This window comes from Aptenodytes forsteri, unplaced genomic scaffold (genome assembly GCF_000699145.1).
Source record: "Aptenodytes forsteri isolate BGI_AS27 unplaced genomic scaffold, ASM69914v1 Scaffold83, whole genome shotgun sequence".
In the NCBI taxonomy this organism is placed as follows: Eukaryota; Metazoa; Chordata; class Aves; order Sphenisciformes; family Spheniscidae; genus Aptenodytes; species Aptenodytes forsteri.
This window is the reverse complement of record NW_008795371.1, coordinates 2,773,847-2,800,182: the sequence shown is the minus strand read 5'-3', so window position 1 is coordinate 2,800,182 and position 26,336 is coordinate 2,773,847. Positions and strand designations below refer to the sequence as shown.

Below are 26,336 nucleotides of genomic sequence, written 5' to 3'. Positions count from 1 at the left end.
TGCTTTAGAGCTAGAACATCGATCCAAAACTCAGAGGAACATAGCAAAGAACTTTCTGCATAGTGTCTGTAAATTAATGTGAAATACCAGTCAACATACTTTCCCTTTTAGCACTGAATTAATGGGGAAAAATTACAGAGTCAAAATTATGCATAAAAATGTAATGTTCAAAGGAGATAACATGCCAGGCTTCATCCAAGAACTGTCCTTTTGAGCTACATTAAAACTGGAGTAATGGTTTTATTAAAAGTAAAAATCATTCAAGTAATAATAAAACATAATTACCAATATTTTTTTTATTAGAGGCATATTAAGCATACATCAAAAAAATACAGGAATGCAACTAGTCAAAATAAGCTCACAAGCCTCAAAAATCAAACACTAATGAAAACAAAAAGAGAACAATCAGGTATCATCTACATGCCAGCATATAAATAACAATGCTTAATGCCTGCAGAAAAGCTCTGAGATCTTTTATTTAAGGTTTTGCAGAATACTAAGTGTACTCGAGATTCTTTACCCTGACCTTCAGTTTCTAATGCCTTCTGGCAGTAAAGCACCACAGAATGTGATTTAACACCTATTGCCCAGGCTCCTCTCTCTCTTTACCCATTTCCAGGAAAAGAAAAGTGGACACGGGTTTGTTATAAAAATTTTCTCATTTAAAATACATCACCCAATACTTAGAACTCAGTATGTGCTATGATTTGATCTTTTTTTTTCCCCTGGGTTTACTCATCCATTCTGTTAAAGAAAAACTGAACCGCAGGGAAAGTTTCTTTCCCAAACTGCCCAAGGCAAACTGAGACATTGGCTGCACTTGAGGAGGCTCCAAGTGACTGAACACTCACTGACCATAAACTAATAATGACAACAGTTTTCCATTAAATGCAAATAATGAAGATAGCATATGCGTGGCATATGATTTCTTTAAAAATAAATGTTATAGAAACAACCTGAAATGATTATTCAAGCAAATATGGTAAATCTCTTGAGATGAGGGGAAATGGTCATTATAGTATGGATACCAACAATTAAGTTACTGGTTTTTGGTCAGGCAATGAAAACTTGAGGTAAAATGTCTTCCTAAGGACAAATAGAGGTGGCCCAGAATAAGAACTACTGACGGCTGGATGGAAAAACAACTTTTAAATGACTCAGAAACAAACAAAAAACTGAATTATGTGCAGTTACATTCAAATAACTAAAAATTCATTCAATGTAACTTGATCTTCTGGAGTGACTTCAGCCAAAAGTACCAATTTAACTTATCTCTAGGAAACGTCCCAAATAACATGATAGAGATCAATCTTCATAATTGTGCAGTCTCCTACAGTGTTTAGTCAGCAAATGAATTACTTCATCTAGGAAAAATTGTAATGAATTTTAGTTTTTCTCCTTCACAAAAATACCGTACCACTGTTTTCATGATACACCTCACTTGCCTATTTAAAGCTATCTGATGGTCTTACTAGAACAATCTAGTTCTCTCTCACCCCTTCCTCTGGAATGGCTACTAGATATTTGGGTGTTTTATACCTAACATTACCTTTTGTATAAGCATTCTCTACATGGTTTGAAACAAACAATGCTTTACATATTAAATATCTGAGTATATATATATACGTCTGCCAAATACAGAGAGTTTTCAATCTGAGTTTTATTTTCCAACTTTTCTCAACAGTACGTGGCCAAATTCTTCCAAATTCTTATTATTAAAATGGTAAATGTTTCAAAAATTTAATTGCATAATAAAAGACAAATGTGAGGAATTTACAAGCAAGTATCACACAACTGGTTCCAGTTGAACTTAATCTTTTCCAATGCCACATATCAGTGTTATTCAAAATACATCATTTGCATGGAAGATCATCAGATTAAAAATACCATAGAGATTTCTCTGGTTTTAAATGCAGATGCATTCAGGAACTCCTTCAGTAACATACACATCAAGTTCCACAGCTGATTAAGTCCTTTAAACTCTCCTCATTGTGATGCTGTATTTTATAATCTTCCACGTGTACATGCCTGAAGACATGAGACTGGTTAATCGTACCTCAAGTTAACGATTTCACTAAAATCTTTAAGAACAAAAGAATACTGCAACTTACTGCTCTCAGCTTTTTCATGTGTCTTGTTATTTGAAGTTCTTAAAGTGGCAGATCTTGAAGAGCTGTGACTATGTAAACTGTTCCACTTTTCTTTTAAAAAGTCTTCTAAACCCACGTGGATGAAAATTAAGACGCAATTCAAAATTTAAGTCATATAACTCTTTAGAGTTTGAAGCAATTTTTGAGATGTTGAGATCGATGTGGTTTCTTTAGAGGCTCCAACAATAAGCTGGATGGTCTCTAAATTTTAATACTGTTGCTGATTAGATTCATTTAGCAGCTGAGCCCAGTTAACCTAGGAGGACAGAGTAGACTTCAGTTGCATGCTGATGGCCCAGAAAAATATCTCTATATAATCTGGAAAAGTTAGCTACAAAAATATGTTTATGCATAGGCACTTGCTCATTTAATTCTATCAAAAAAACCCCCCAAATAAAGAAACAAAAAACCCCACATAAGTCTCAAATTCACAATTTTAAAATTAAATAGTTTTGGGGAACTGTCACTAAATCTTTTAAAAAAAATGTGGGAAGACTATGCCCAAAGTTTCAAGCTGAGCATAAAATTATGCACAAAGACAAAATTTTGTTGCAAATATTTACTCAAAAAGTAATAATTTACAGCAGTGCTTTAACAGCTGTTCAAAACATTTAACATTCATTAGAAACAAAACTGTAAGTCAAAAGCACATTCTGAATGTTTCAAATGGAGCAATGAAGTCATAAGAGCAAGCTACCATTAATCATATGCATTCCTACATCTAGCTGCTAACTAGAAGACAAAAAAAAAAAACCAAAACAAAAAAAAAATCAAACCAAAACCAGCAGCCATCTTTCTGTACACAATTTAGACTACAAAAAGTCCTGAAATTGAACTGTACAATTCTACTTTATATGCCCTTGTGTCCTTTTTGTAACAGTTAGCCAGTAGCAGCTGCAAAATGGCAGAATGCATACCAGTTGGTGTTTCCAGTTTGGGGTTTTCCTTCTTTTTGCTTGCGACAGTTTTTACATTAAACCGTACTTTGGTGTGACTTACAGACCATTCCTACAGGTCTACGGCTAAGAATAATTAAAACAATGGTAAAAGCCTAACAGCTATAGTACTTTCAGCAGTATGTTCTACTTTATACAATCACGTTCGTTATTTCTGCACAGTCTGCACACTGAAAACCCCGCAAGTATATATTTTTATTGTAATAATTCCACTTTCACTGAAAGTTTATTAAGGTAAGCTTACAGCCTGGCAGGATTACACCTGTACAGAGGTGCATAGACTCATATAATTCTGTTTACATGCTTTTACAGACAGGAATGTGACACCAAGTCCAAAGGGTTATGTTTACCCAAATTATCAGCAGACCAATAACCATCATTACAAGCGTGCTCCATTTCAGCATCAGAAGTGAATTCATACTAAATTCCACTGTTTAATGATATTCACACTGAAGGATTTAAAAAAATATTTTCTTGGCAAACAAATCACCTTATCCTGGGCTAGTTAACTATAAAAATTAGAATTTATTCCTCCTTTGAAATGTCAATCTAATAAGACATATCACATCCAAGAGACAGGAAGATATATTTGAACGTTACCTTTTGTAAATTTAGTTAATTCAGTTGTACATACACATACATGCGATCTTCATATGCAAAACTTCCCTTTAGTGTCTCTTTCTCTCCTCCCTCCCCCCCCTTTTTATTTTTAATAATTAGCATCAATGAGCACACTCATCAGGAATGGTCCATGGTGTTCTTACCATTGTTTATAACAAACAATAAAATTAAGATAATTTCAGCTTGCTTCATTTTCATCTGTCTTGTTTACAGTTGTTTCCATTCTGTTGGGACTGCTTTCTTTAGAAGTCTCCTCTGCTTGTTCAGAGAGTTGTCCAGCTTTCTTTGATGAAGGTGCAACATTACCTTTTTGAAGAATTTCAGTAGCTTCATGCTCTAGTACCTCTGATGGAGTCAAAGGCTCCAAATGAATACTGCCTTGTTCACTAATGTCTGAACTAACAGACTCAGGTTCATCTCTTTTTCTCAAGAACTGCTCAAAACTAACATCTTCACCCAATGTTAATTTTAAGTCCCTTGTGTTCACTGCTGAAAGTGTAGTTTCATCCAAGCTATGTACTTTAGTCTGCTCATTCAAGATAACATTATCTGAACTTTGGCAAGTTTTCAACTCACTTTCATCATGAATACATTTTTGTTTCTCATCTACTAATTTTTTGTTATTATCTGAATCACAACATGCTCCTTTCTCATGCAAAGGATTCTTTGAGCTGTTGTCAGGGAGTTCCAAACTAGGAACATTTTCTGTATTTGACAATGATGAGTTTTCTTCATTCTTTTCAACTGATGCAACTTTTTTAGTTTGATTTCTATTGCATTCTTTTGTTTCGTCTGAAGAGTCATGCTCCTGTTTGCTGGAAAAAAAAACAAAACAGGTTATTTTTATAACAAATGAAATAAAGCAACACATGGCTGTACTCTGCAAAGTGACACTCAAAGTGATGTTGTAGATTTCCTATTTGTTATTTCTCAGAATTTTTCATAGCAAGATGGGCTGAATTTAATTAACAGCTGCATTTTTCTTACCTATTTACAAACTCAACTTTGTACTTAGCAGTCAATTAGTACTCTTTAGTTCTTGCATTTCATCTCCAGAAAGGAAGGTTGTCTCCTTTGTGTGACACATGGAATTTTCCAAAATACAATGTTAAGTTCCTCTACCTGCACAGCCTCTTTGACACAGATGCAGGTACATCTACTTGGAAACTTTTATTGATGATGTGCAAGAAAAAGAAGCCAGTTCATACCTTTATACCGTCATACTGACTCTGCAATACTAATTAGAGTAAAGCGAGAAAAAAGCTAACAGTTGGAAATCTAAATTAAATGAAATCTGAAATTTAGTTGAGCAACTACAAATTTGGATTCACTGAAAAAGTGAATCTGTTAAGTAGCATTTTCAGTCACTTTCCAGCGTAAAACTGTATGTTTATAAAAAGGAAATATAGATCAGTACTGAATTAAGCAAGTAAAAATGAGAATCTTGCTGTATAATAAAATCTAAAACACAGCATATGAACTTTGTAGACAAACTGATTGTTTAAATTTTGTATTATTTCCAAAAAAGCCACATGCATGCAGTGCTTTAGAGTGACCAGGAAAAAAGAAAAAAATCAGAATGCTGCAAAGAAAGTCTGTACTGTATACTTCAAACACCATCTGTACCCACAAAAATACAAAATAGTCTGGTCATATTGCTGTATGCAATTTGCTCATATGTTCATATTCCAACAGTCAAAATCCTAAATACTAGTTTCTAATATTTCTCTTCATTTGTTATAGGAACACCAGCTTCTCCCATCCTTTCAACAATGGAGCTCAATTTTTGCTGTAAAGATTTAAATTTGGTAAAAGTTCAATACAATTTCTAATCCATTCAAAATTTTTCAGAATAAAAAGTAGCTCAAATTACCTAAAATTAGAAACAAAATAAAGTGGGGGGGTGGGTGGGGAGATGGAAGAACAACAGTTGGTCTGATTTCAGATATAAATTCTACATAGTAAGTGAAATTAGGAGCAAATAAGTCTCCCAAATTAACTTTTAAAATTTAAAACTTAAATTGAAAATAGTCTCTGAACAGTGACATGCAGACAAAAGATGTGAGAGATACAATATCACCAAATATTTCATTAATCAAAATGCATTTATACTTTATTTCTTCAAATAGTTTTAAAAATGGTTTGAAATAATTTTTAGCGAACCACTTTTTAACATTACCTAAAAGCACCAGACAGTTCCAGGACTCTTAAAAGGAATAGCAGATTTCCTGCTACTATGTTTTTATGATATATTTTCAAGCTGAAAGTCTAGACATGTTGTTCTACTGATCCAGGAATTTAAAACAATTCACGTGATTCGCCCATATGCTAAATGATATTGAGTTCTACAGAAAATGGTTATTCTGGAAGAGGTGCTACATACTACAAACATTCAGAAATCTGTTTTCAAGTTTTACTTTCACTTAAATAAACTAATCCAAGAATATTCCATTTCCTACTTCAAATTTAAGTCAGAGGAATATTTTTGAGTAGGGCTGAGATATCCTTGAGTGGTGAAATCTTACCAGTCACTGAGGTAATCATAAGAATCTTTTCATCCTGTTACACTGATTTTTCATTTATAATAAGGAATTAACTCAAGAGATAGGCCAACCTCTTTACCTAATTACAACCTGTATTTGCTACTTGTATCAAACAAAGGGTTTTTTTCATTTATTGGACTATCTAAACCAGTAAACGACATTCTCGAATATACAAACAAATTTTCTATCCAAGTTCTTCTCCTCCCTCTCAAACTCCTAGAAAAAAGGGGAAAAAGGGTAATATTCGAGGGAAAACTCAAAACTAAGTTCCAGCACAAAAGCCAACACTCAGAAACACCCATCAGCTGTGGCTGACATAACTGGTCTTGCCATAACTGTTCCTAATTACCTCATCTGTTCTGAGAAACACTTAAGCTATACAGAGCCGTATAGAGGCTAGTGAATATTTAGAATTGTTTTCATATGAAAATCCAGTCAACTTTTCATGAAACGGTGTATATACATGACCTTTAGCTACTACTTTTCAACAAGCAGCTTGAGGGTGAAGTGTAGTTGCAGAGTTAACAAGATTATGCTTTATGTAGGAAGTTTTGAACACAGATATGCAAAAAAAAAAAAAAAGGGGTTTAAATAAAGGGATGACTAATGCCTCATTAGCACACACAGAGCAGTGTTTCCACACTGGAAATGCTAGATGGATTACATATATGTACACACACACACTCACACCAAGAAACTCTTCAAAGGACAAATCTGCCCTTAACATACAAAAGGAATCCATCACAGTCTCCCTCACCTTCTAGTAACCAAAATCCCAGCTTCATCCAAACTCAGCCTCTCATTCTCTCTCATTTTTGGCAAAACACAGGAAGGGAGGGAGAAGAAGTGGGGAGAAAGAAAAGAAAGATCTATATACGTTCATCTCTCACGCGGAAACATGCTGTCTCCTATCAGCATACCTTCCCATGAGTCATTTATACCCAATAAAACAGAGTATAAAAATAAAATCAAACAAGTTTTTGCACAACAATCACCATCACAAAAACAATTATCCACAAAAAAACAGTGATCCTTTAGATCGCTAAGCACAACAGTAAGTTCATTTAGATGGAACAGTTCTCCAGTGAAATAATTTACCTCTGCTGAGAACTGCAGACAAACAAACAAAACCTAGCAATTGTGACGCACTAAAATCCCACAATAAAAAGAAAAATCATAGGATTTCAAGAAATCATTCTGTTTGTAAGTCAGTAGCTGAAAAAGAATAGCCTTCCATCCAATATTAGGAATGAAACGTATTCTTACTACTCTATGTGCAAACAATACTGGTTACAGTGTAAGAAAACTAAAAATTCAGACATCAAAAAGACCGGAAAATGCGAGAATGATAATAACTGTATTATATAGAAAGGAGGATTTCAGTGAACAGTTAGAATGTAAAATCTGACTTTTGTTTAATGAAAACAATGAACCCATTTTCTAAAGCATGATACAAACTGTGGCTAGACTATCAAATATGGGCTATACTAATGAACTAGCTGCCATATTGTCTATATGAAGTCAGGTTTTAGAATAAGACTACTTCAAGGGAGTAGCATAAGACATAATTTTGAATCCAAGAGATGAGTCTACCAGGTGCAAACACACACCCATCCCAAGCTACAGAAGCCTAGAAATTAAAAGGACTTTTTTCCTGTTTCTCATTGCATAGAAAATGTAAGATTTGGGTGCCAAGTGAGGCTGAGGGAAGCTAGGCTCTGAATATTTGTTGTTTTAAAATCCTACTACCTCAAATTTTTTTGCTGCTCTTTGCTATACATATTCACTTAACTCTGAGTATTTTATTATTTTATATTGGTATTTTATATTAAGATTTTAAAAATCATTCAGGGAAAAATTCTACAGCAAGAAAGAAAAAAATCATACAACTTCAGAACAGAACTATAAACAAGTGACATTTACACATCTGCATACAGAGCAGTTGCAAAGTATGCGCAAACACACCTTCAATCTGTGGAAAAGTATTTCCAAGTAACAAAACCTGTATTACAGCTGCATTTACATTAACAGTTGGTGTGAGACACCACCATGGTTTTGAGGCACATTCCTTGATTGTTCCCACGCACTGGTTTGGTTTACAGAGCAGTTCTGAGATATGCAAACTAGATTTCATTTTGAGGAAAATGAACTGGAAGCTCTGATCCACAAGTGCTCCAACTCCTAATGGAGCTGTGTCCTCAAGAGTCCAAACCAACAACGGGTGTTCCACACAGCTCTGAGTATGTGCACAGTATGGGCATTCTGTCCAGGGAACACAAGTCTGGTCTAAAATAACACCTCTGAACTACAGTGCAGTGAAGATGCAGGATTCTCAGAATCAACTGCTTTCACCTACTGATCTGCTCCTGCAGCACTAATTGCTTGCTAATATCAATGTAACTACCTTGGCTTAATAACAGAGGAAAGTGTTTGAGGACTGAGAATCTCTGGTGCTAGAGCTACGATACTCCAGATGTCTGTCTTAAAGCCCAAAAAGTAGTATCAAACAAAGTTTTAACAGAAAACACAGAACAGATATATATATTAAAATTATTTTTGTCTACTTAAACATTGGGAGAAAGTAATACATCATATTCAATTAGAATTACAGTGACTGTTTACTAATCCATAGCTTAAAGACAGAATTAGGTTCCAATACCTGAACCATTTAGTCTCAATTCTTAAGCAAGCATTTTAAGTGAAAGTAAAATTTCTAATTATTTGGCCCACACTGCATATGACTAGAATAAAGAGAGATAAAAGCAGAACCTTTTCTAAGAAGAAAAGTAACCTACAGAGAGGCTCTGAAAGCAGTTAGCTTTTTTTTGTAAAGGCACTATAAACGCATATATAACAAATAACTACAATTATGTTTTGACTAAGCTTTTAAAGGTTAAATTTGCACCAACGATTGTAAAAGATCACTAACTGGAATAAGACATTTCAGGCTGTGGGATCTGGAGTAATAATTTAGATGAATTATATGAGGTATAAGTCTGCCCACAATATGCACCAAAAGAAACGTATAAGATTTCAATTATTTCCCCAGACTGACAAAAAATTCCACAATTTTGTCTATTTTTTTAAGTGTAGAGCTATAATTGTTAGCTACCCAACAATTTCACATATTTGGTCTGCTAAGAATTTGGTTGACTATGCTTTCCACAAATGACACAGGTTTTTAAAAACCTAAATGAATATCTAAGAATTAACATTTTATACTGTATTTTAAAATTGTTTCCCAACTGCCCCACTAATAATTAATTCATATGCAATACTATAAAAAAATGCTTCTTTTAACAATCTGTACAATTTATTTAATGTCTTATGAACCTTGACTAATTTGCAGTTTAAGCATTACTAAGAATGTGTTTTGACACGTGGAACCTAAATTCTACATGTCTGTTGAGTAAGTACATTACGACTGCCGTTCAAAATTTTCTATCATAGAAAATACACATTATGAAAATACTAATTAAATACTTTTGCCCAATTACCTGAGAAATAACACAGCATGTGTTATTTTATGTACCTGATTTCAAGATGCAGCTGATCATTGTATTTACCTTTCAAAAGCTGGTGTTTCTGTTTTTCCTTCAGATATACTAGGTCTTGAAATTTTCTGTAATAATTAATGATATTTCTTTTATTTTACATTCATGAGCAACTGATTACAATATAAAGTTGTAGAAATAATTTCACACTGACATTCCCATAAATCTGCTATGTAGCAGAGACTGAGCATGGATCTGAGCACAGATGTTTGCAAATAGTCTTCCAAGTTAAAAAAAAACAACAAAAAAACCCCAGAAACAAAGCAAAACTTTAAAGCTACTCTTGTAGCCTTTTTCATATACGTAATTTCACTTATGCCTTATTGAATAGGATGCAAACTAAGTCTGGACAGCTTGTTATTTGGAGGGGAAAAAAAATCCTGAACTAAACTTGTGTTTTGCTAGCAAAAAAAAGAAAGCAAAAAAAGCAAAGGAAAAGCAAGAAAGCCAAAGTTGAGCTGAGTATATTTTTTAAGCATTACACAGTGTTTTAGTCCTACCAGTGCTATAACATTAAGTATAAGGAAGATTCTTAAAGTGCTCTTTACAGAAGAAACTTTTGAGTCTCTATTAAAACTTATCCGATGAAATAACTTCTTAACTCTAAACAACATGAACAAAAAAAGCAATCCCCCCCCCCGTTTTTAGAACAATAGAAAAGCAAGTGAGTGAAAACTGCCATTTGGAAACAGCCACACCAGTCTTCTAAAGGCATCTCCTATGCTGCAGGGCATCTTGCCCATATAATCTTATTCTCATTTAGGAAATTGTAAGTGCCTAAGTGACAAAATTAAGAAATTAAACTTTTTTCGGTCTGAATAAGACTGTAAGTTAATTTTGGTTTTAAAATAGAAAAGGTCACTGTACATAAAGACAAACATTTTAAATGATTATTTGTATCACAACCTCTTAAATATTTAAAACTGTGTAAACAATGTTACGTACTTTTAGCATAGTATTTTTTTCCCCCCACAGAGGTGGTATATTTTGTTTCAATGAAGCCAAATTACGCAAGTATTTTAAAACTGTATGGTAAAATTAAGCTTATTCTATCTTCTAAAATACCCTTTGCTATACTTCTATCATACTTTGTTATATTTCTGTCATACGAAATCCATACACATATGACCCATGCTAAGAAACAATTTCTGACTTAAAATTACTGCACTCTACTTCCTACTACAGAACCTCCTTCCCTATCCAGCATCCTCCTCTGCCCTGGCTGACCATATTTCCCCCTGGGAACTACCAGAAAAGGAAGATTTCCTGGCTTACCTCTCTGAGTTTTAAATGCTATGTTTTTAAACAACCTGATTCATCAATTTATATTTTTGGTTCTTCAGCACCCTAGGGGTCTGTCCTTTGACCTCCTGCTGTGTATTTCAACAAACAGCCAAAATGTCAAGCATCTGGCTGCAGCGAAATAACAGGCATTCCATAGCACCTTGGAAAAAAAGAGGTTCCACATGGCCCAGATCACACTGAACGGCAACTAACCGTTCTGAAAGGTCTTGGTTCAGATGTCCTGTAAGCGCAGAGAACTAACACCAGAGTAGCCTATTCTGTCTGTATTCTCCATCTTTTCCAACCATAAGGGCTAGGGTGTGTGGGTTGGGTTTTTTTGTTTTGTTTTAGTTTGGATTTGGGGGAGATGTTGCATTTTTTGTTTTATTTTCAATTTTGTGGAGCAAAAAATGCAAATTCCACATCTTCGATAATGAAACAAAAAAAAAAAGAAAGAAAAACTAAGAGAAAACACACCTGACGTGGTAATGGAGTCTATGGAAAGAAAAGGTGTTACTGTGTATGTTTGAGAATCTTGCTTAACGCTGCTGAATGAAGATGAACAGTCTTCTCACATTTCTACAAAATCATTGCTTGTGTTAAAAAACCTCACCAACCCCTTTGCATTTTGGAAAGCAGGCAAGCAGTGTTACAAGAAAAATCTTTACTAGGTCTGAGGACTTCTCCCACTCTCTTACTGGCTGGGATTTCTCTAACAGATTGCCCTTTTTGAAGGGCAACAGAAAGACAACTTCTTACGGAAGAAAATGCTGTAAAATCAGAATCCAAAGATGATATTTTTGAAAAAAGTTAAGACGACGTACTGTGAGATCATTTAGCTTCCTGATAGGCAGAAAGCAGGGGAAAATTTGTACACACGTTTAGAAAACCATTCCTTCATTGGAGCCTGGCATACAAATCAACCAGAACAGACTGACTGCAAACTGGAAATCTTTGGGTGTGGCAGACACACTACAGGTGTCCCTCCAACACTGCCGTACCTTTTTGTAGCAAAACACAGAAAGCTAGATTTTTGCACTATGCATATCTTCTGAACACCATGACCCAGTAGCGTATGTATAGTTAAAAAAGAATTGTCTTGGATCTTCAAACTAGTTATGAAGTTCAGAGATATTGTTAGATTGTGTGGAGAAAAGAAAAGACATTACCTCCAACTTAGCTTCTCTCTCTCTAATGGAGATTTCGGTCTTTAACCTAGTGGATAACGAATTAAGATTCAATGTTTTAAAATACTGTATGGTTAAAATAGAGATAAGGATGAAGATACTTACAGTAAGAAAGCCACATGGTAATCTGGAATCAATTTTTGAAGTTGATACTTATTTTTAATAAGCTTAAATGTACTTCAGAGTTCCAGAAGAGCATTTCAGAATTTTAAAATGTTTTATTGGGTATACAGAAATGGTAAGATAAACTTGTTTCATGTAACCTGTTCCAGTTATCTCACACCTCATGAAAACCAAGAAGCAACAGTTAAGATGGTTAGCAATACTTTTATTCTAGTGCTTACTGCAATTCTACATGAGGAATAATCTCCTCACCATAAACCATGACTGAAGTATTTAAGATCTGAAATGATAAATTTGCTGAAATGCCCTTTTTAGAAGTGCATAAAGCTACATCATGACCCAACAAAAACATTCTGCAAAACAAGCTCAGTTTTCTTTTAATTGTCTACCATAACCCAAATACCCAGAGCACAGCTGTAGTTTACTTTAGGGCAACTGTAAAACATCGCAGCTGACCTCCAACTACTATTTGGAGGAGATACTTCCCTCAAAATACCTTCACAGGCACAGTCCATACATTAGATGAGCTATAAATTATTGAAATTTATTGACTTTTAAAACCACATTAATAAAACAGCTTATCACAACATCACTAAAATTGATTTTCTGTGTTTCTATAAGAAAATACCACCGCAGAGATAGCAAGAAGTATGTCTCCTACAAAACCTTGTTAAGTCATCAGTTCTAACATAAAATCTAACCTTTCAAAGGTTTCCTATAAAAAAAGAAAAACTGAACAAAACCCTCAAAATTGCTTACACCTGTATCTTCTTTGTTGATGCTGCATTAAAGGCAAATTTAATCTGCTGAAGTATGGTGCTGCCTCTGTTATATTTAAATAATGTTATTAATCATAAATTGATTCACTACCTCAGCGAGTCTTAATGGTTGTCTACAAGGTACAAAATACTTGACAGAAGAAACAGCTTTATCAACTTAAATTTTATGAAAAATGTATACTAATATTAGATTGGTATCTGCCACATGTATTTTCCTAATTTGATCCAAGAAAGCAGTGCTAAAACCAGACCTTTTAAAGAATTTTAGCACATACTTTCAGCACACCATAAACACCTTCTGACACTAATATTCTAGCAGGTAACCCACAACTTGGACTGTAGCATAAACAACCATTTATAACTATTTTAACTATTACATCTTGATTTGCAATAAAAGATGGCAAAAATAACTACAAAAAAGGGATTGTTTTAAAATAACATTGCTATGATAGCACTGTAACAATGCTCATCTAATTAACAGTAAGAAAAATGATCAAGGTAAATCAAATGACAACACATTTTTGGGTCAGGGACTTGAAATACTCTGAAGTATTTAATGGTGAGTAGCAACACCAGTAAAAAATGATGCAACACCAAATATTTAGCTTAGCTTTACTGCTTTAATGATTTCTATGCAAGAACTTAAACAAATATGTTGGAAATAGTAATTTGTCTAAAAACAGTCACTCATGAAAGAGCAGAACAATTTAGACACAAATAAATCAGATATTGTATAGCCAAGGACAAAACATACTGTTCTTGTCTGAATAAATGTAAGTTTTGCCACCAAAATAAATGGGTATGAATTGGATCCAGTATCTGTAGATTGTTTTAAATACATTATAAACATTCTGACAGGTTTCTGTGGTCATGTTTTATAGCTTATAAAACAGATTCAAACTGGCTAGTTTATGCTGGTTTGGAAGTGAACAGGGTTTACAATATTTTGTGATAACCACATCTTTGTTAATATGGTTTACCTTGGATTCCTGACATATATTCTCAACCTTAATTCTGTTTAGGAATAGTTCCTTCTAATTTGTAATTAGCAGAAGTTTCGTAAACTAAACCATAGAAGACTATCACCTTGTGATGTTCCCAACACTATTATGGTATAAGAAACCTTAAATCCCATAGTTCTCAAACAGCAAGAAAGGCAATGTACTTTCTTACATCTGTGGAGCTACAGTGCTTCTGGAAAGAACATTATGAAAATAAAACAAAGATCGTGACCATCTCTGGTAAGTACAGCCTGCTGGTCCACAATTTCGAGCAATTTTGAAACCTCTCTAGAACTCTCCAAAGAGTCTTTATTCTACATAAAAATAAACTTCTAGTTAAGAACAATGAAAAAATATCCCTTAACTGTCAATCCCTTAAAAAAAAATGCCCCCAAAATGTAAAAAAATGTGCCCCCAAAATCAAAAGCTGAGCACAAAATTTCAGCTTGATTGAGATACTCAGTAGAATGGATTGGCCATAAAACCAGAGAGACTCAAAATAAAAGCTAGGAGAGTAAGAGCATTAATTTAGACACCTTAAAGTCTAAATTCAGGTTGATCTGAAACTTTATTTGATACATGAGGAGTCACCTAGGACTAATGGAAGAGATTTGGAGTCAGTGAAACAAGTAGACTCTAAAATGCACAGTCCAAGCACGGATGGGAGTATTCTCATTTCTGAAATTCATACAGTCTCATTGCTTCCCCTCCTCTCACATAATAAAATTATGTATATTTGCGCACACACACACACAGCTCAAATCATGAACAACTGTCTGCCCAGCGATCTGTCATGTCTTCTTACAACCAAAGAGTTACTCCCACAGCTTCTTTGGGTAAGCAGCACTGAAACTCGGCTGGAACCTTTTGCTAAACATCCCTTTTTTGTCCACCCCTAACCAAAAGTGACCTTTTCTAGGGTGACTGTAGCTTCAAGAATTTCTAGAGAACAACTTTATGTTATTTAAGTGGCTCAAGGTACCTTCCAGCCACTCAATTGAACCATACCCAGCATTATAAATATAAATCTATTTTACAACCAAAAGAATGGAAAGGTCTTTTGGGTTTCTTTGTTGGGTGGTTTGTTTTTTTTTTTTTTAAACTTCAGCTTTTAGCAGAAATTCCCCATTTTTAAAAATATAACTCTAAGTAGAGCTGATGATTCATAAAGCACAACTCTCCCCCAAATATCTGATTGTATCAGCATTTACTGGGAGGGTACATGTGAATGCATAGTTAGAGAGAAGAAAAAGCTGCTTCTACGCTATGGTGTTTTACACTGTTAACCACTGAACGGGCAAGGAAAGATGGTGACATTCATGTTACTTGACACTGTCTCCAGTTTCTCACCTGTAAAATGGGGTTAGCAATGAAGACAGCTATATAATAATAACAACTATTATTATCATTAGTGAAATGTTACTACGCACAAAGCTGCAGTGACAAACATTTAACAGAATAACAGAAACAAACATATACTTTCTTGTCAGAAAGACTTTCAAAACAAAGGTAACACAGAATTTGCTAATCAAGCAAGGTTGTCCTGCAACTACATGTCTTTTAAGAGCCCATAACGCAGTGACACTCAACGTCCTAAAAATAACAAAAAAAGAGACAGGTTAAGGTACATACCAATGAAGTCTTAATTCTTTGACCGTAAGCTAAACTGGTTATACCATGCATATTCATGCTCTGTCCTTGCAGATGTGGTCCAATATGCTGCATTATTCATGTAACTTGGTAGTTGTTGGGACCATCAGGGATACTTAATATCAAGTCAGGCAGGTTTACTTGCATGGTTTAGTACTGGTTTTATGTTATGAGTTTTCCACATGAGTAAGTTTTCTGAGATCCTCACACAAATGGAAACAGGATGCCACGACGCCAATTGTTTCTACATGAACTATTCACACAAATCTGGCAAATCTGAATGTAGCTTATGAGTGTTTTAACTGCAAGCCTGAAACTTAAAAGATTTCGGTAGCAAAGCTGTAAAAGAACCAAATGATAATATTCCAAATGAGCATTCAAAAGAGCTATAATTCACATAACTTCAAATTGAAGTGTCAATCTAGTGTAATTTCTGGGAAATTTTTAAAGAACATTTCTGAAAGCCACAAAAATCTCCAATCATATTCCAGTTTTATTGTTGCTGGAAACCAGAATGAAAGTGAAATACCACAGATTCAACTTCCTCTGAAATGCAACAGCATGTTCACAATGAAAACACAAACCCATTATGCTTTTTTGAATGCTGCTGTGTCAAAACAGAAATAAGTCCTGCAAGAAAAACCTGTAGTAGGTAACTGATGCTTGAACAGCAGCATTCAAGATGGAACATAGCTTCTGTCAGAAGAAAAAAAAGTAGCAAAAAGAACGAGACTTTAGAGTACTGAGTAAGCGTGCAGATGCTCAATCACAATATGCATAAGAGACAATGGATGACAGGATCCTTCCTATTATCAGCAATACCACAGTGGTTGCAGAAGCTCACTATCACCAAAACTGTTACTATTTGAATACTAAAAGTGAAGAGGGCAAAAATACTGGTAAAAAAAGGATTAATCTCAGAGAATTTGATTATGCAGAAAAAGAAAGTGCTGCAAATCAAGAACAGCTTGCATTCATCAGAAATAATCTCTTATAACTAGGAGGTTATAACAGTGACTGATCTCAGAGTAAGATTAGCTCTACCTATTAGGCTGCTTGGAAGCTAGTAAATTAGAGATTCAACCAAGACGCATATCCAGTGTAAGCAGGAGGTTGAGTTTGGAGGAACACTAGATATTCATCATGACAAAAGGAAAGCTCATCATATATCCAGACAACCTGTTGATGGATAAACTTGCCACAGATAATCTAGAACTAAAGATGAAATCAGAAGCAGTGAAATCAAAAGCAGCAGATGTCTCAGCAGCTTGAGTAGAGCATCCTTGAAGACGAGAGATGATACCAAAAGAACAAGGTGTGAATGAACTGTGGCTGCTCCACCCTCAGAATCAAGGCTCAATAAATGTATCTGCTTCCATCACATGCTTTCCTCCTACAGCATTTAGGAGCAAAAAGAAGCTTAGCTACCCCAGAGCAAAGCAGCTAATAAATTCCTTTGGCCAAGATTCAGTTTATGCAGTTAATGCGACAGAAGTCATTCAAAGCATATTTTGCCACTATATACTGTAAAGTCATTGGCAGACAAAAATGCAACTTACTTGAATATTAGATAGATCAGGACTTGTATGTTTTAGCGAACACAAACAAAGAGAATGACAAAGCCCTTTAGTTTCAGAAGCTAGGATCAAGTTCAGAACAAAATGGGCTTTGATGTCAACACATATATGTCATCATTTATACACTACTCTAGCTTGGGATGATATCAATAGACTTGAGCAGCAAAGAAACACTGCAAATGAGCAGCAAAGAAACACTGCATCACATAAGTGAAACTCCTGGTAAGCGTCTCTTCAAAGGATTATAGCCCCCAAAAAGCTGCAATTCAATGCTGCAAAGCAGAGAACGTTATCACAGAAGGGCCTTTGCCAGACTACAATATTTGGAGAAAAGACCAGACCTGCTGCCTAAAAGATGCAAGAAGAGAATACCACAGCTTCAATGTATGAAGAAAAAGGAAAAGGTCTGGTCAGATCCTTGTTCGCTTACATACCAAAATAATCCCAAGCTGGACTGGGTTCAATTTTCTGGTCCACAATGATGTATCAGTGAGCCAAGGCAGTATAGGATACCTGCTCACTTTCAACTCCCCTGCAACAAAAATGTCTGCTGTCAGTTCATTTAAAAATATGTTAATTGTTGCGCAAAGCAGAGAGTTGAGCATTAGAAGAGTACTGGCATAGTTATTAAGCCTTATTCCCTCAGCACAAGGTGGATCACTAAACAAACAAGGCAACTTTATGTAGAGTAACAATTTAAAAAGCAATTCCTGCTGGAACATCTCCAGCTAGGTTATCTGTATTACTAATGGCAGGATTCTGGTCCAAAGACAGCCTCATCACCACTACACAGAGCTCATAGAACATGTCTGGTCATTAGCAATAAAGATGAGTTTTACAACACATACAGACAGCCTGATATATAATAAAAGATACCATCTGAGAGATGCAAGAGAAGATCCAAAAGCGTTCAAGATTGTAACTGTGAGTCATTGTTTCCGATGATGAAGTGATTCTGAAGAGCCCCATAAACAAGTCATACCTCATTGAATTATAGGTCAAAGAATGGGAAGAAACATTCATAGATCATTGAGAAACTACACAGCAAAAGTTATGAATATTGTCTGCAAGCTCCTCTTCTTCCAAAGCAAACCACAGAGTACCATGAAGAACCATCCCGCAAAAAGATGAACATTTTTGTGTGTACTCTGTACTGCAAATAATGAATTTAAAAATCTGATACACAGGTATATTCATGCTCTTAGGTTTAGCAATGATATATTCTTGTCCAAAATATCAGAGTATTAGTATATGGAGCAGGACAAGATTTACTGAAATTAATGAAGTCTATGAGCATGACAGTTTCAAAAAACACCATCACAGATTATATCACCTCACGTAGTAAGATTATAACTAATCTTACGCCAACATCAGAGCTCTCAAAAAGCATGGCTATCTGCATCTGTCCTAATCTAACAGCTTGCAGAAACAAACCTGTACATATTCTTGACTCTACTTCAAATCTTTTTGGTGCTCACCCATCTGTTTCTGAGAAATAGATACTTGGTATATCCAACATTCTTAAATATTTTCATATGACATGTCTGTAATAAATTCAAGACAGCGAGATCCTTGTGCAGTACTGACAGCAGCCTGCCCCAACTGTACCTCTTTCCCCACCGTTCAACACATCTATAACCTTTCCTTACATATAGTTCAGCAAGCATTAATTCCCAACACCTAATGTCAGCTCCAAGTAGAAAAGCTAAGGTTGTATCATAGCTTAACAGTTTATTTTTCCATTGTTTGAGTTTCACTGAAATCTAAACTGTTAAAGGACACAAGCTACCCTGGATTAATGAAGGGAATATAGCTCACCCTCCTAGATGACTCTTTCCAGTGTTTTGTCCAATTTCAATATTTTGTGCTCCAAAATCAGAAATTTCATTTTTCAAATGGCTTTTTGGAATGCTTTCCCAAATTAACTTCCTTCCCCTGTTCATTCCTGCCAGAATATCTTCAATTCTTTTTAAATAATGTCTATTAGTCATCCCATCAGACCACCAGTTTTATTCAACTGCATCACATGCTAAACAGTTACTAGCAGACTTTTGAAGTTTATAGCATATATCTTGCTCTACTATTACTCATAGCCAAAGGTAAGTATTTCCATGTTTGGATCAGATGACAGATTATTCTAGTATCCCCTCTTACCGGCCACTTTATGGAAACCAAGAAAGAAAATACTTAATAGTTATGAAATAACCTATTGGAGATACTTCCAACAGTCAGTGAAGGCTGATTTATGCTTAGAGGCCTAAGAACTTCTCACTCTATTGGACGAGTTCTCATCATGCATGAGAATATGTAATCCCTTTTAGAATCCTGCTATAGGCTAGATGGACTCAATAACACCGTGTTGTTAAATCAGGGTTAAACTATTTTCTTCTGTCTTTTAAAGTATCTTTCTTCGTAGTCTAATTGACATTTTTGTTCCTGTGTTCTGAAACGGTTTAGAGAACACTCAAATGTTTGATTCAACTGACACACCTCTGAACCTTCAATTAAGGCATAAGTAGGCTCACAAGCTACATTGTAAAGCCTCAGGTACTGTTCCAGGATAATCAGGGATGGCTTGGCATGCCTGATTCTTCTAAGGTTAAAGAAAAACCCAAGCAAACCCTGCAACACAATCCCACAATACTGCAGGTTCTTTTTCAAATCCTTAAAAAAACTGAAAGCCAAAATCCTCATATTAATTTTTCTTTGAAAGTCAGAATTAAAAAGTTAATACAAAACAGCATACCTTTGTCATATAAATAACATCATTTTGAAAATAATTTGTAAATATTTATAAAAGATTAACACTGAATTTGTCCTACTTCAATAAAGGTAACTTTTTTTAAAATTCGTATTAATATTACATAAAGAACATAAAAAACATTTAATAAAGCTAGTATTAAAAGCAAGTTGAAGTAACAGTCTTACTACGTCTAGACTTAGAAGTCAGGATTTGAGAAGTTCTAATACTGCAAGAATTATTTATGTCTCTGGCCAAACTGAACAAAAACCTGGTTTTGATTTTGGCTGCCGTAGGTAATAATTTTATCTCCCCATTCTTGTAATTGTGGACATGGTAAGAGCAAAAAGCACTAGTAAAGTAAGGGTCTATGTTCATCCATACATTTCAGATTCTATGAAATTCAAAGAAAACCCAAGTTCAAAGTGCAAATTTTGGCCATCTGTCACTAAACTAATAGAAATAAACATTGAGCAGTAAAACAAAACTTACTCAGATACTTGTTCAGCAGTTGGGATATCTACAGAGACTGAAAATAAAAATAAAGGATTTAATTAAAAATATTTAAAAATGTGGAAATACAGAAGTACTTGCTTTCAAATCCAAGTACACAGAAATAATGATAATGCACTGAAAAAAAGGACTGCAATAACACAGAGACATCCATATGTAAGTATTTATATATATATACTATATAAAAAAGACACTATATGTACTCACCTTTCTCTATAATAACTTGACAAGTATGAGTGTGGCTTTCACTCAGATGTGTGGCCATGCTATCTAAGCCAGAAACATCAGTCAGGAAATCACAATTAAGACATACTACAGTCACACCTCTAGAGAAGAGATAGTAAAAAGGAAGTATAAATACAACATGGTTGTGAAAACAGTTTTCTTAACTTACAGCAACTAGACAGACTATAAAAAAAATAAATAAAGTTTCCTGCAACTGTAGATGAGATGACTCACAAAAACATATTCTTACTTTTTATACTGCAACTAGCACCTGGAAATCCCAGTTAATGACCAGGGCATCTCTATGCTAGGTATAGTACAAAGAACACTGCTTTAGACAGAAGTTTATCTGTAAAGCATGAGTTTCTCAGTTTTGGTTGTTCGTTTTTTTGTTTTCCTCCCCGCTCCCCATTTTGCACATTATGAATAATTAGAAAATAAAGAAATAGAAATATTTTTAAAAACTGCTCAGGATTAAGAAAGAAGTTAATAAATGTGGACAAATAACAAATATTTGTCACTGAACAGAACACTGCTAGTGGAAGAGTTGATGTTTTTATTCCCCTGCTCTTTCTAAATTGTGGAAGCCTAGAAATTCAAGAGGCTCTGATTCTCATTTAACTAATCAGTTCACTATCAGAAAGTAAAAATATATAACGATCTGTAACTGAAAAAAGCTGAATTACCGTAGCTCTTCTGAATGCTTCTTATAGATCCAAAATCTTTTACTTGGACGAGCACTGTGAAAACTAAATATAAGAAAACATTAGCATTTAGACTGGTTTTCTTGAGTACATTACTCCACATATCCCCTACACCGTACATGTCACCGCAATTTGCTTATGACAAAGCATGAAAATAGAAGGCTCAATTACTGACCTGCATTATTCTAAAACATTAAATTGCTGAAAGCTTACAGGCTTGTGAATCTCAGCTCTAGTTTAAAACACTGGCTCTCTTGTAAATAACGAGTTTGGGAGGGGCAAGGCTTAACTTTGTCAGCACAGTCCTGCGAGAACATAGTTACATTGCTTCCATCAGCAGTTTAGCTCTTGAAGCACCATGGCTGTAGCTGTACAGTGCTCCATAGAAGTGAAGCTTTGCTGAACTCACGCTTCCTAAAGAGATGGCTTTAAATAAGATAAATCACATTTTCAGACAACCTGTAAGTTCTCTCACATTCAGGTTTAAGTATGTGCCAACACTGTACTCCCCATATGAAACAAAAAGCGAGCAGCTGAGTACAGGGGCTGCTACTGCAGAAACACCCTCCCTCTAACAGGTTCCTCCTCACCATCCCTTGTTCCTTACACTCACCAAAAAAAGTGATGATAGGTGCTGCAAGGGGTCGAAGTAGGGGGAGCATTAGTGCATCAAGGAGACAAAGGACAAAAGACTGGCCATTTTACTGCAGGGTTGAATTTGACAACACCCAGAACATGGGCAACAGCAGGAATTTACCTTAGATTCCCCTCTCCCCTTCTGGAGTAAACCTTCTCTTGGGCAATCAGAATTAAGCACGTTAATTTTTATTTTTTTTTAAAGCATGCAACTGATAGGTTAGATGCATAAAAGCATGTAAACTATTTCAGCCTAGGACTTACATGAGCATTGAAATTAATATGAATAAGTCAACATATAAAATATATACAAAAACTTTTAAAGACTTGGGTCATAAATTCAAGGATTCTAGCATTCAAAAATGCCAAGGCATTTTATACATACATGTATTTAAAAAGAAAACTGCATTCTGTATTTTTCCGCAATACATTTGGCTTGTTCAGGGCACAAGATTAACATGTAGGTTTTCAAAATTTTGTTTGGCCATCACTGCTACGTGATCTGTGTAATTACTGCATAGTATAACTCTATTGCTCTGAAAACTAACATATTTGTTTTCTTAACAGGCTTTTTTACAGCTGTCATCACTAATACCCTACATTGCCTCACAATTGGAGGCAAACCTCCTGCAAAATGAGATGTTATTTTTACGGATGACCAGAAGAAGTATAAGAAAAAGCATCCACTTGATTATGCTATTTGAGACATCCTTTACGTGGTATTCTGGGCACAGATTTCATTAGCAATAGCTGTGACTGTATGCTTTCAGCACTTGTAAAATCAGATGAGGTATTCAATTTGAAACCCAGAGAATACGCAACAATTAGTCATTATTTGTTAAGTCTGGCTGAAATGATTATGGAAGATCCCATAGAAACTCTGAAGCAAAGACAGAACACTGCCTGAACCACCGGATTTTTAAGGCAAAACAAGAACATGGGGTTTAGGCCCTCATTACAAAGTAAAAATCCAACCTTACGCATTTCCCTGCCAGTCCTATAACCCAGTTCAAAATTCAGCTAATAGAAACACTTAACACACCTTATATGAATTTAGGAAGTATTTGATAACCCAATAAAAATTTTGAAGAGTTCTTACCTCATCATGTGATTCACATAGGCTTTGCTACAGCTAGTGTTGTATCTGCATAAGCTACAGTGGACATAAGCAGGAAAATGGCTTGCAAAATCTTTTATTTCCGAGTAACACTCAATGCATTTGTGAGCTCCCAAACGATACCTAACAGTAATACAAAAAAGTTAATAGTTAATATCAACACTTTAAGACGAGATAACTATTTCAAACTTTTTGCTTTAAGTCAGTAGCAAGTTTGCCCACATTAGGGAAAAAATGAGGAACTTAAAAATGTATCAGTTAAATACTTATTATAGGTTACATTAGCACACATGAAGAAAACTTTCTTTTTTTCTGAATTATACTGTCATTATGACCTTAATAAAAAAGTGAAAGTTAATGTAAGCATCTGTTATTGGCCACTCCTGGAAACAAGATACTGAGGTAGATGAGAACCTCCAACTTCAGCTGCTGCTGTTGTCTCTATGTACTGGAGAAGGATTTGAAAGAAATGCTTCATCCACCACAATGCACAGAAAAAGCCTTTGGTTTTCCTGTCACCCCTGATATTCCCCACAAGCTCTGAAATATCTACAAAGCAAGAATGTAATCCTGCTTTTCCCCAATTTTGCTGGCTGTTTTTGGATTTCTCAGAGAGCTACACACTGTGTCAGCACCTTGTTGGAAGGGAGACACCTACAATCTTTGACAAAGAAAATTGTTAACTCATCTTAGCCAATGAAATTATATTCTAGTCCATAAAACACCCATTAAATTATTAATATAAGGATAACAAAACCCAGTAAATTGTAAATATAAGGACAGCATTCTCCCAACAGCTTGCTTTTACTTTCTTGATTTTTTTTTTGGTAGCTCCCCAGATTAAGGTATCTCCTAGGACAGACAAGACTTAACCTTTTAAATAACGGTTTCAAATAAAACCCTTAAAAAAATTGAAGGAGGAAAATACTTTTTTCCCCCATAAGAAAACTTGCAAAGAACACCCAGGCAGACGTATGCTCCTCCACAGGTCACTTTTAAACATAAATCTGCCTGAGTCAGTATTTCAAGAGTCTGTGGCTCTGTGCAGAGAAAAATTCTAAATTTAGAACAGAAAAGTTTCTAGAACATCTGTTCTTCCATCATAAAGTAGTCTACCACCAACAAAATTGGTGAATGAAGATTCAGAATTATAATCACAGTACCAGTATGTGGAAAGTTTATGTGCCTGCTTTTTCTGCAAAACTCAAGTGTCAAATTTTCTGTATTGCAGTATTAGAAGTTATCGAAAGATAATTAAATGATCAGTTATTTATATTCGAAGTATACTTAAAGATATTTTTAATGCTAATATTTTACCTTAGATTACGCAATGCTGTATTTGTAACTTCTTTTTTTTTTTTGCTGTTGGTCCATGCATTTTGCTTCTTTGATGTAGTTGGTTTTGATTTTGCTTTTGACTTATTTGTATTAGATTTGTTATGATTTTTAGTGGTTGTATTTTTAGCTTTAGGTGATAACTGAAATGTGGACGTGCTTGTACTAACAGAAGATGTAGCTGATGATCCTGATTGAAGAGATCCAACAGACGCTCGAATAGTCACCTACAAGTACGAAATGAAAAATTTTTCTATTTAGATTTAAGCTTTCTAAGTTCCCATTTCTATTTGTCTCAAAGTTTAAGCCACTTTAGGACAAAAATCATAGCATAAGAAACACTCCTCAGTAAAGACTGCTTTGAAAAATATGAAATACTGTTGACTAGAATAAACCTAACCTCAATAGTCTATTGGATGCTTAAAAAGCTCTTGTTTTGGTGGAAATAGCCATGACAAAACATACTGCTCTCTTTTCAGACCTGCAACTGGCTACATCCTGCTTTCTTAAAAAAAAAAGTAGCTGTGGAAAAGAAACAGAAAGGTCAGACCAATTAGCCCTACTAAGAAGAATACCAAACAATCCCATCAGTGCCTGAATTTAACAAAAGCCTTGCGTCTGGTTGCCTCGTGATTAGCCAATCTACTTCCTTCAGATATTTTTGCTCCTCATCCTAGACCCCCAAGGACTAATTCTGGTTTCTGACCTCTCATCTGGCATTATTGCACTCCCTTGTCTTGCCCTTAAATTTGGTTCTCCAGTTTTCACTCGCAGCATGACTCCTAATTACACTTCTTGCCCAAACTCATAGTTTAGAAGCATCTCATCTTCTAAACCTGGTTCCAAGTTCTTCAGTCTCATCATCTACATCCTGTCAAGATCTACTAACACCAAAATCTTAACATAATCTAAGCTTTTATTAGATCATGAAGGCCCTGAAATCTTTAGAAAATTGAGGTATTGTCACAGAATAGAGAATCAGTGCTTTACATTCTGCCAAGTAACACGGTCAACATCAACTTCATTTTCCCTTCCCGATTCTACAGCAAATGAACTGTGAAGAGCTGATCAAAATGTTAATTTTCTTCTTCCTTTCAACTGAAAGGACACAGATCTTCACACTTCATTAAAAAACTGTAGAAAAAAGTCCTGAAAGATACAGGAATATCCTAGTCTAAGTGGCTCCTTCTCCAGAAATGGAAGACTGATTTAAAGATAGCCTAAGTGTTCTGAGGGGACCCAAGTTTACTTCATAAAACACTTAGCAGAAAATTGCGGGGGTTTTTTTCTCCTTCAAATGCTGGAGCTAAAGAAGACCTGGTAAACTCAGTTTTAAGCATATATTGTCTATGGAGAAGTAGGTCTTGCACTCTGTATGATTTTTTGCCACCACCTTCCACAGGTTGAAAATCATTCACAAGAAATGATGCAGACCCCTCAGACCAACATCCAGACTATCTCCTTTTCTCTAGCACAAGAAAGGATAAATGGGAGGGGGCAAATTAACCAACAGCTCAAGAAAGCAGCAGCACTGACTGGACTACTGGCATACACATATATGGAAGAATGGGACAGAGAGCAACACCACAGATCACAAGGAAGAAACCATAAACTGTGCCTGGCCATTCTTGCAACAGAAGT

The 26,336-nt window shown here is 35.1% G+C and overlaps 1 protein-coding gene across 2 annotated transcripts in view; it reads right to left on the bottom strand.

Annotated features, from left to right (window-relative positions):
• Positions 1-421: 421 nt before the first annotated feature.
• The window catches only part of ZNF280D (zinc finger protein 280D), a 50,011-nt gene continuing 24,096 nt past the window's right edge, over positions 422-26,336 (bottom strand). Inside the window, exons 12-20 of one of the 2 annotated variants that reach the window (XM_009280368.2) lie at positions 24,678-24,922; positions 23,343-23,483; positions 21,590-21,652; positions 20,886-21,004; positions 20,658-20,694; positions 12,278-12,323; positions 9,837-9,892; positions 3,871-4,542; positions 422-2,406 (exon numbers count right to left, since the gene is read on the bottom strand). In XM_009280368.2, the coding sequence (XP_009278643.1) occupies positions 3,906-4,542; positions 9,837-9,892; positions 12,278-12,323; positions 20,658-20,694; positions 20,886-21,004; positions 21,590-21,652; positions 23,343-23,483; positions 24,678-24,922 (1,344 nt within the window). In that variant the 3' untranslated portion in view covers positions 422-2,406; positions 3,871-3,905. Of the gene's footprint in view, positions 2,407-3,316; positions 4,543-9,836; positions 9,893-12,277; positions 12,324-20,657; positions 20,695-20,885; positions 21,005-21,589; positions 21,653-23,342; positions 23,484-24,677; positions 24,923-26,336 lie in introns of those variants that run through there. The other variant, XM_009280369.1, reaches the window with a different exon arrangement.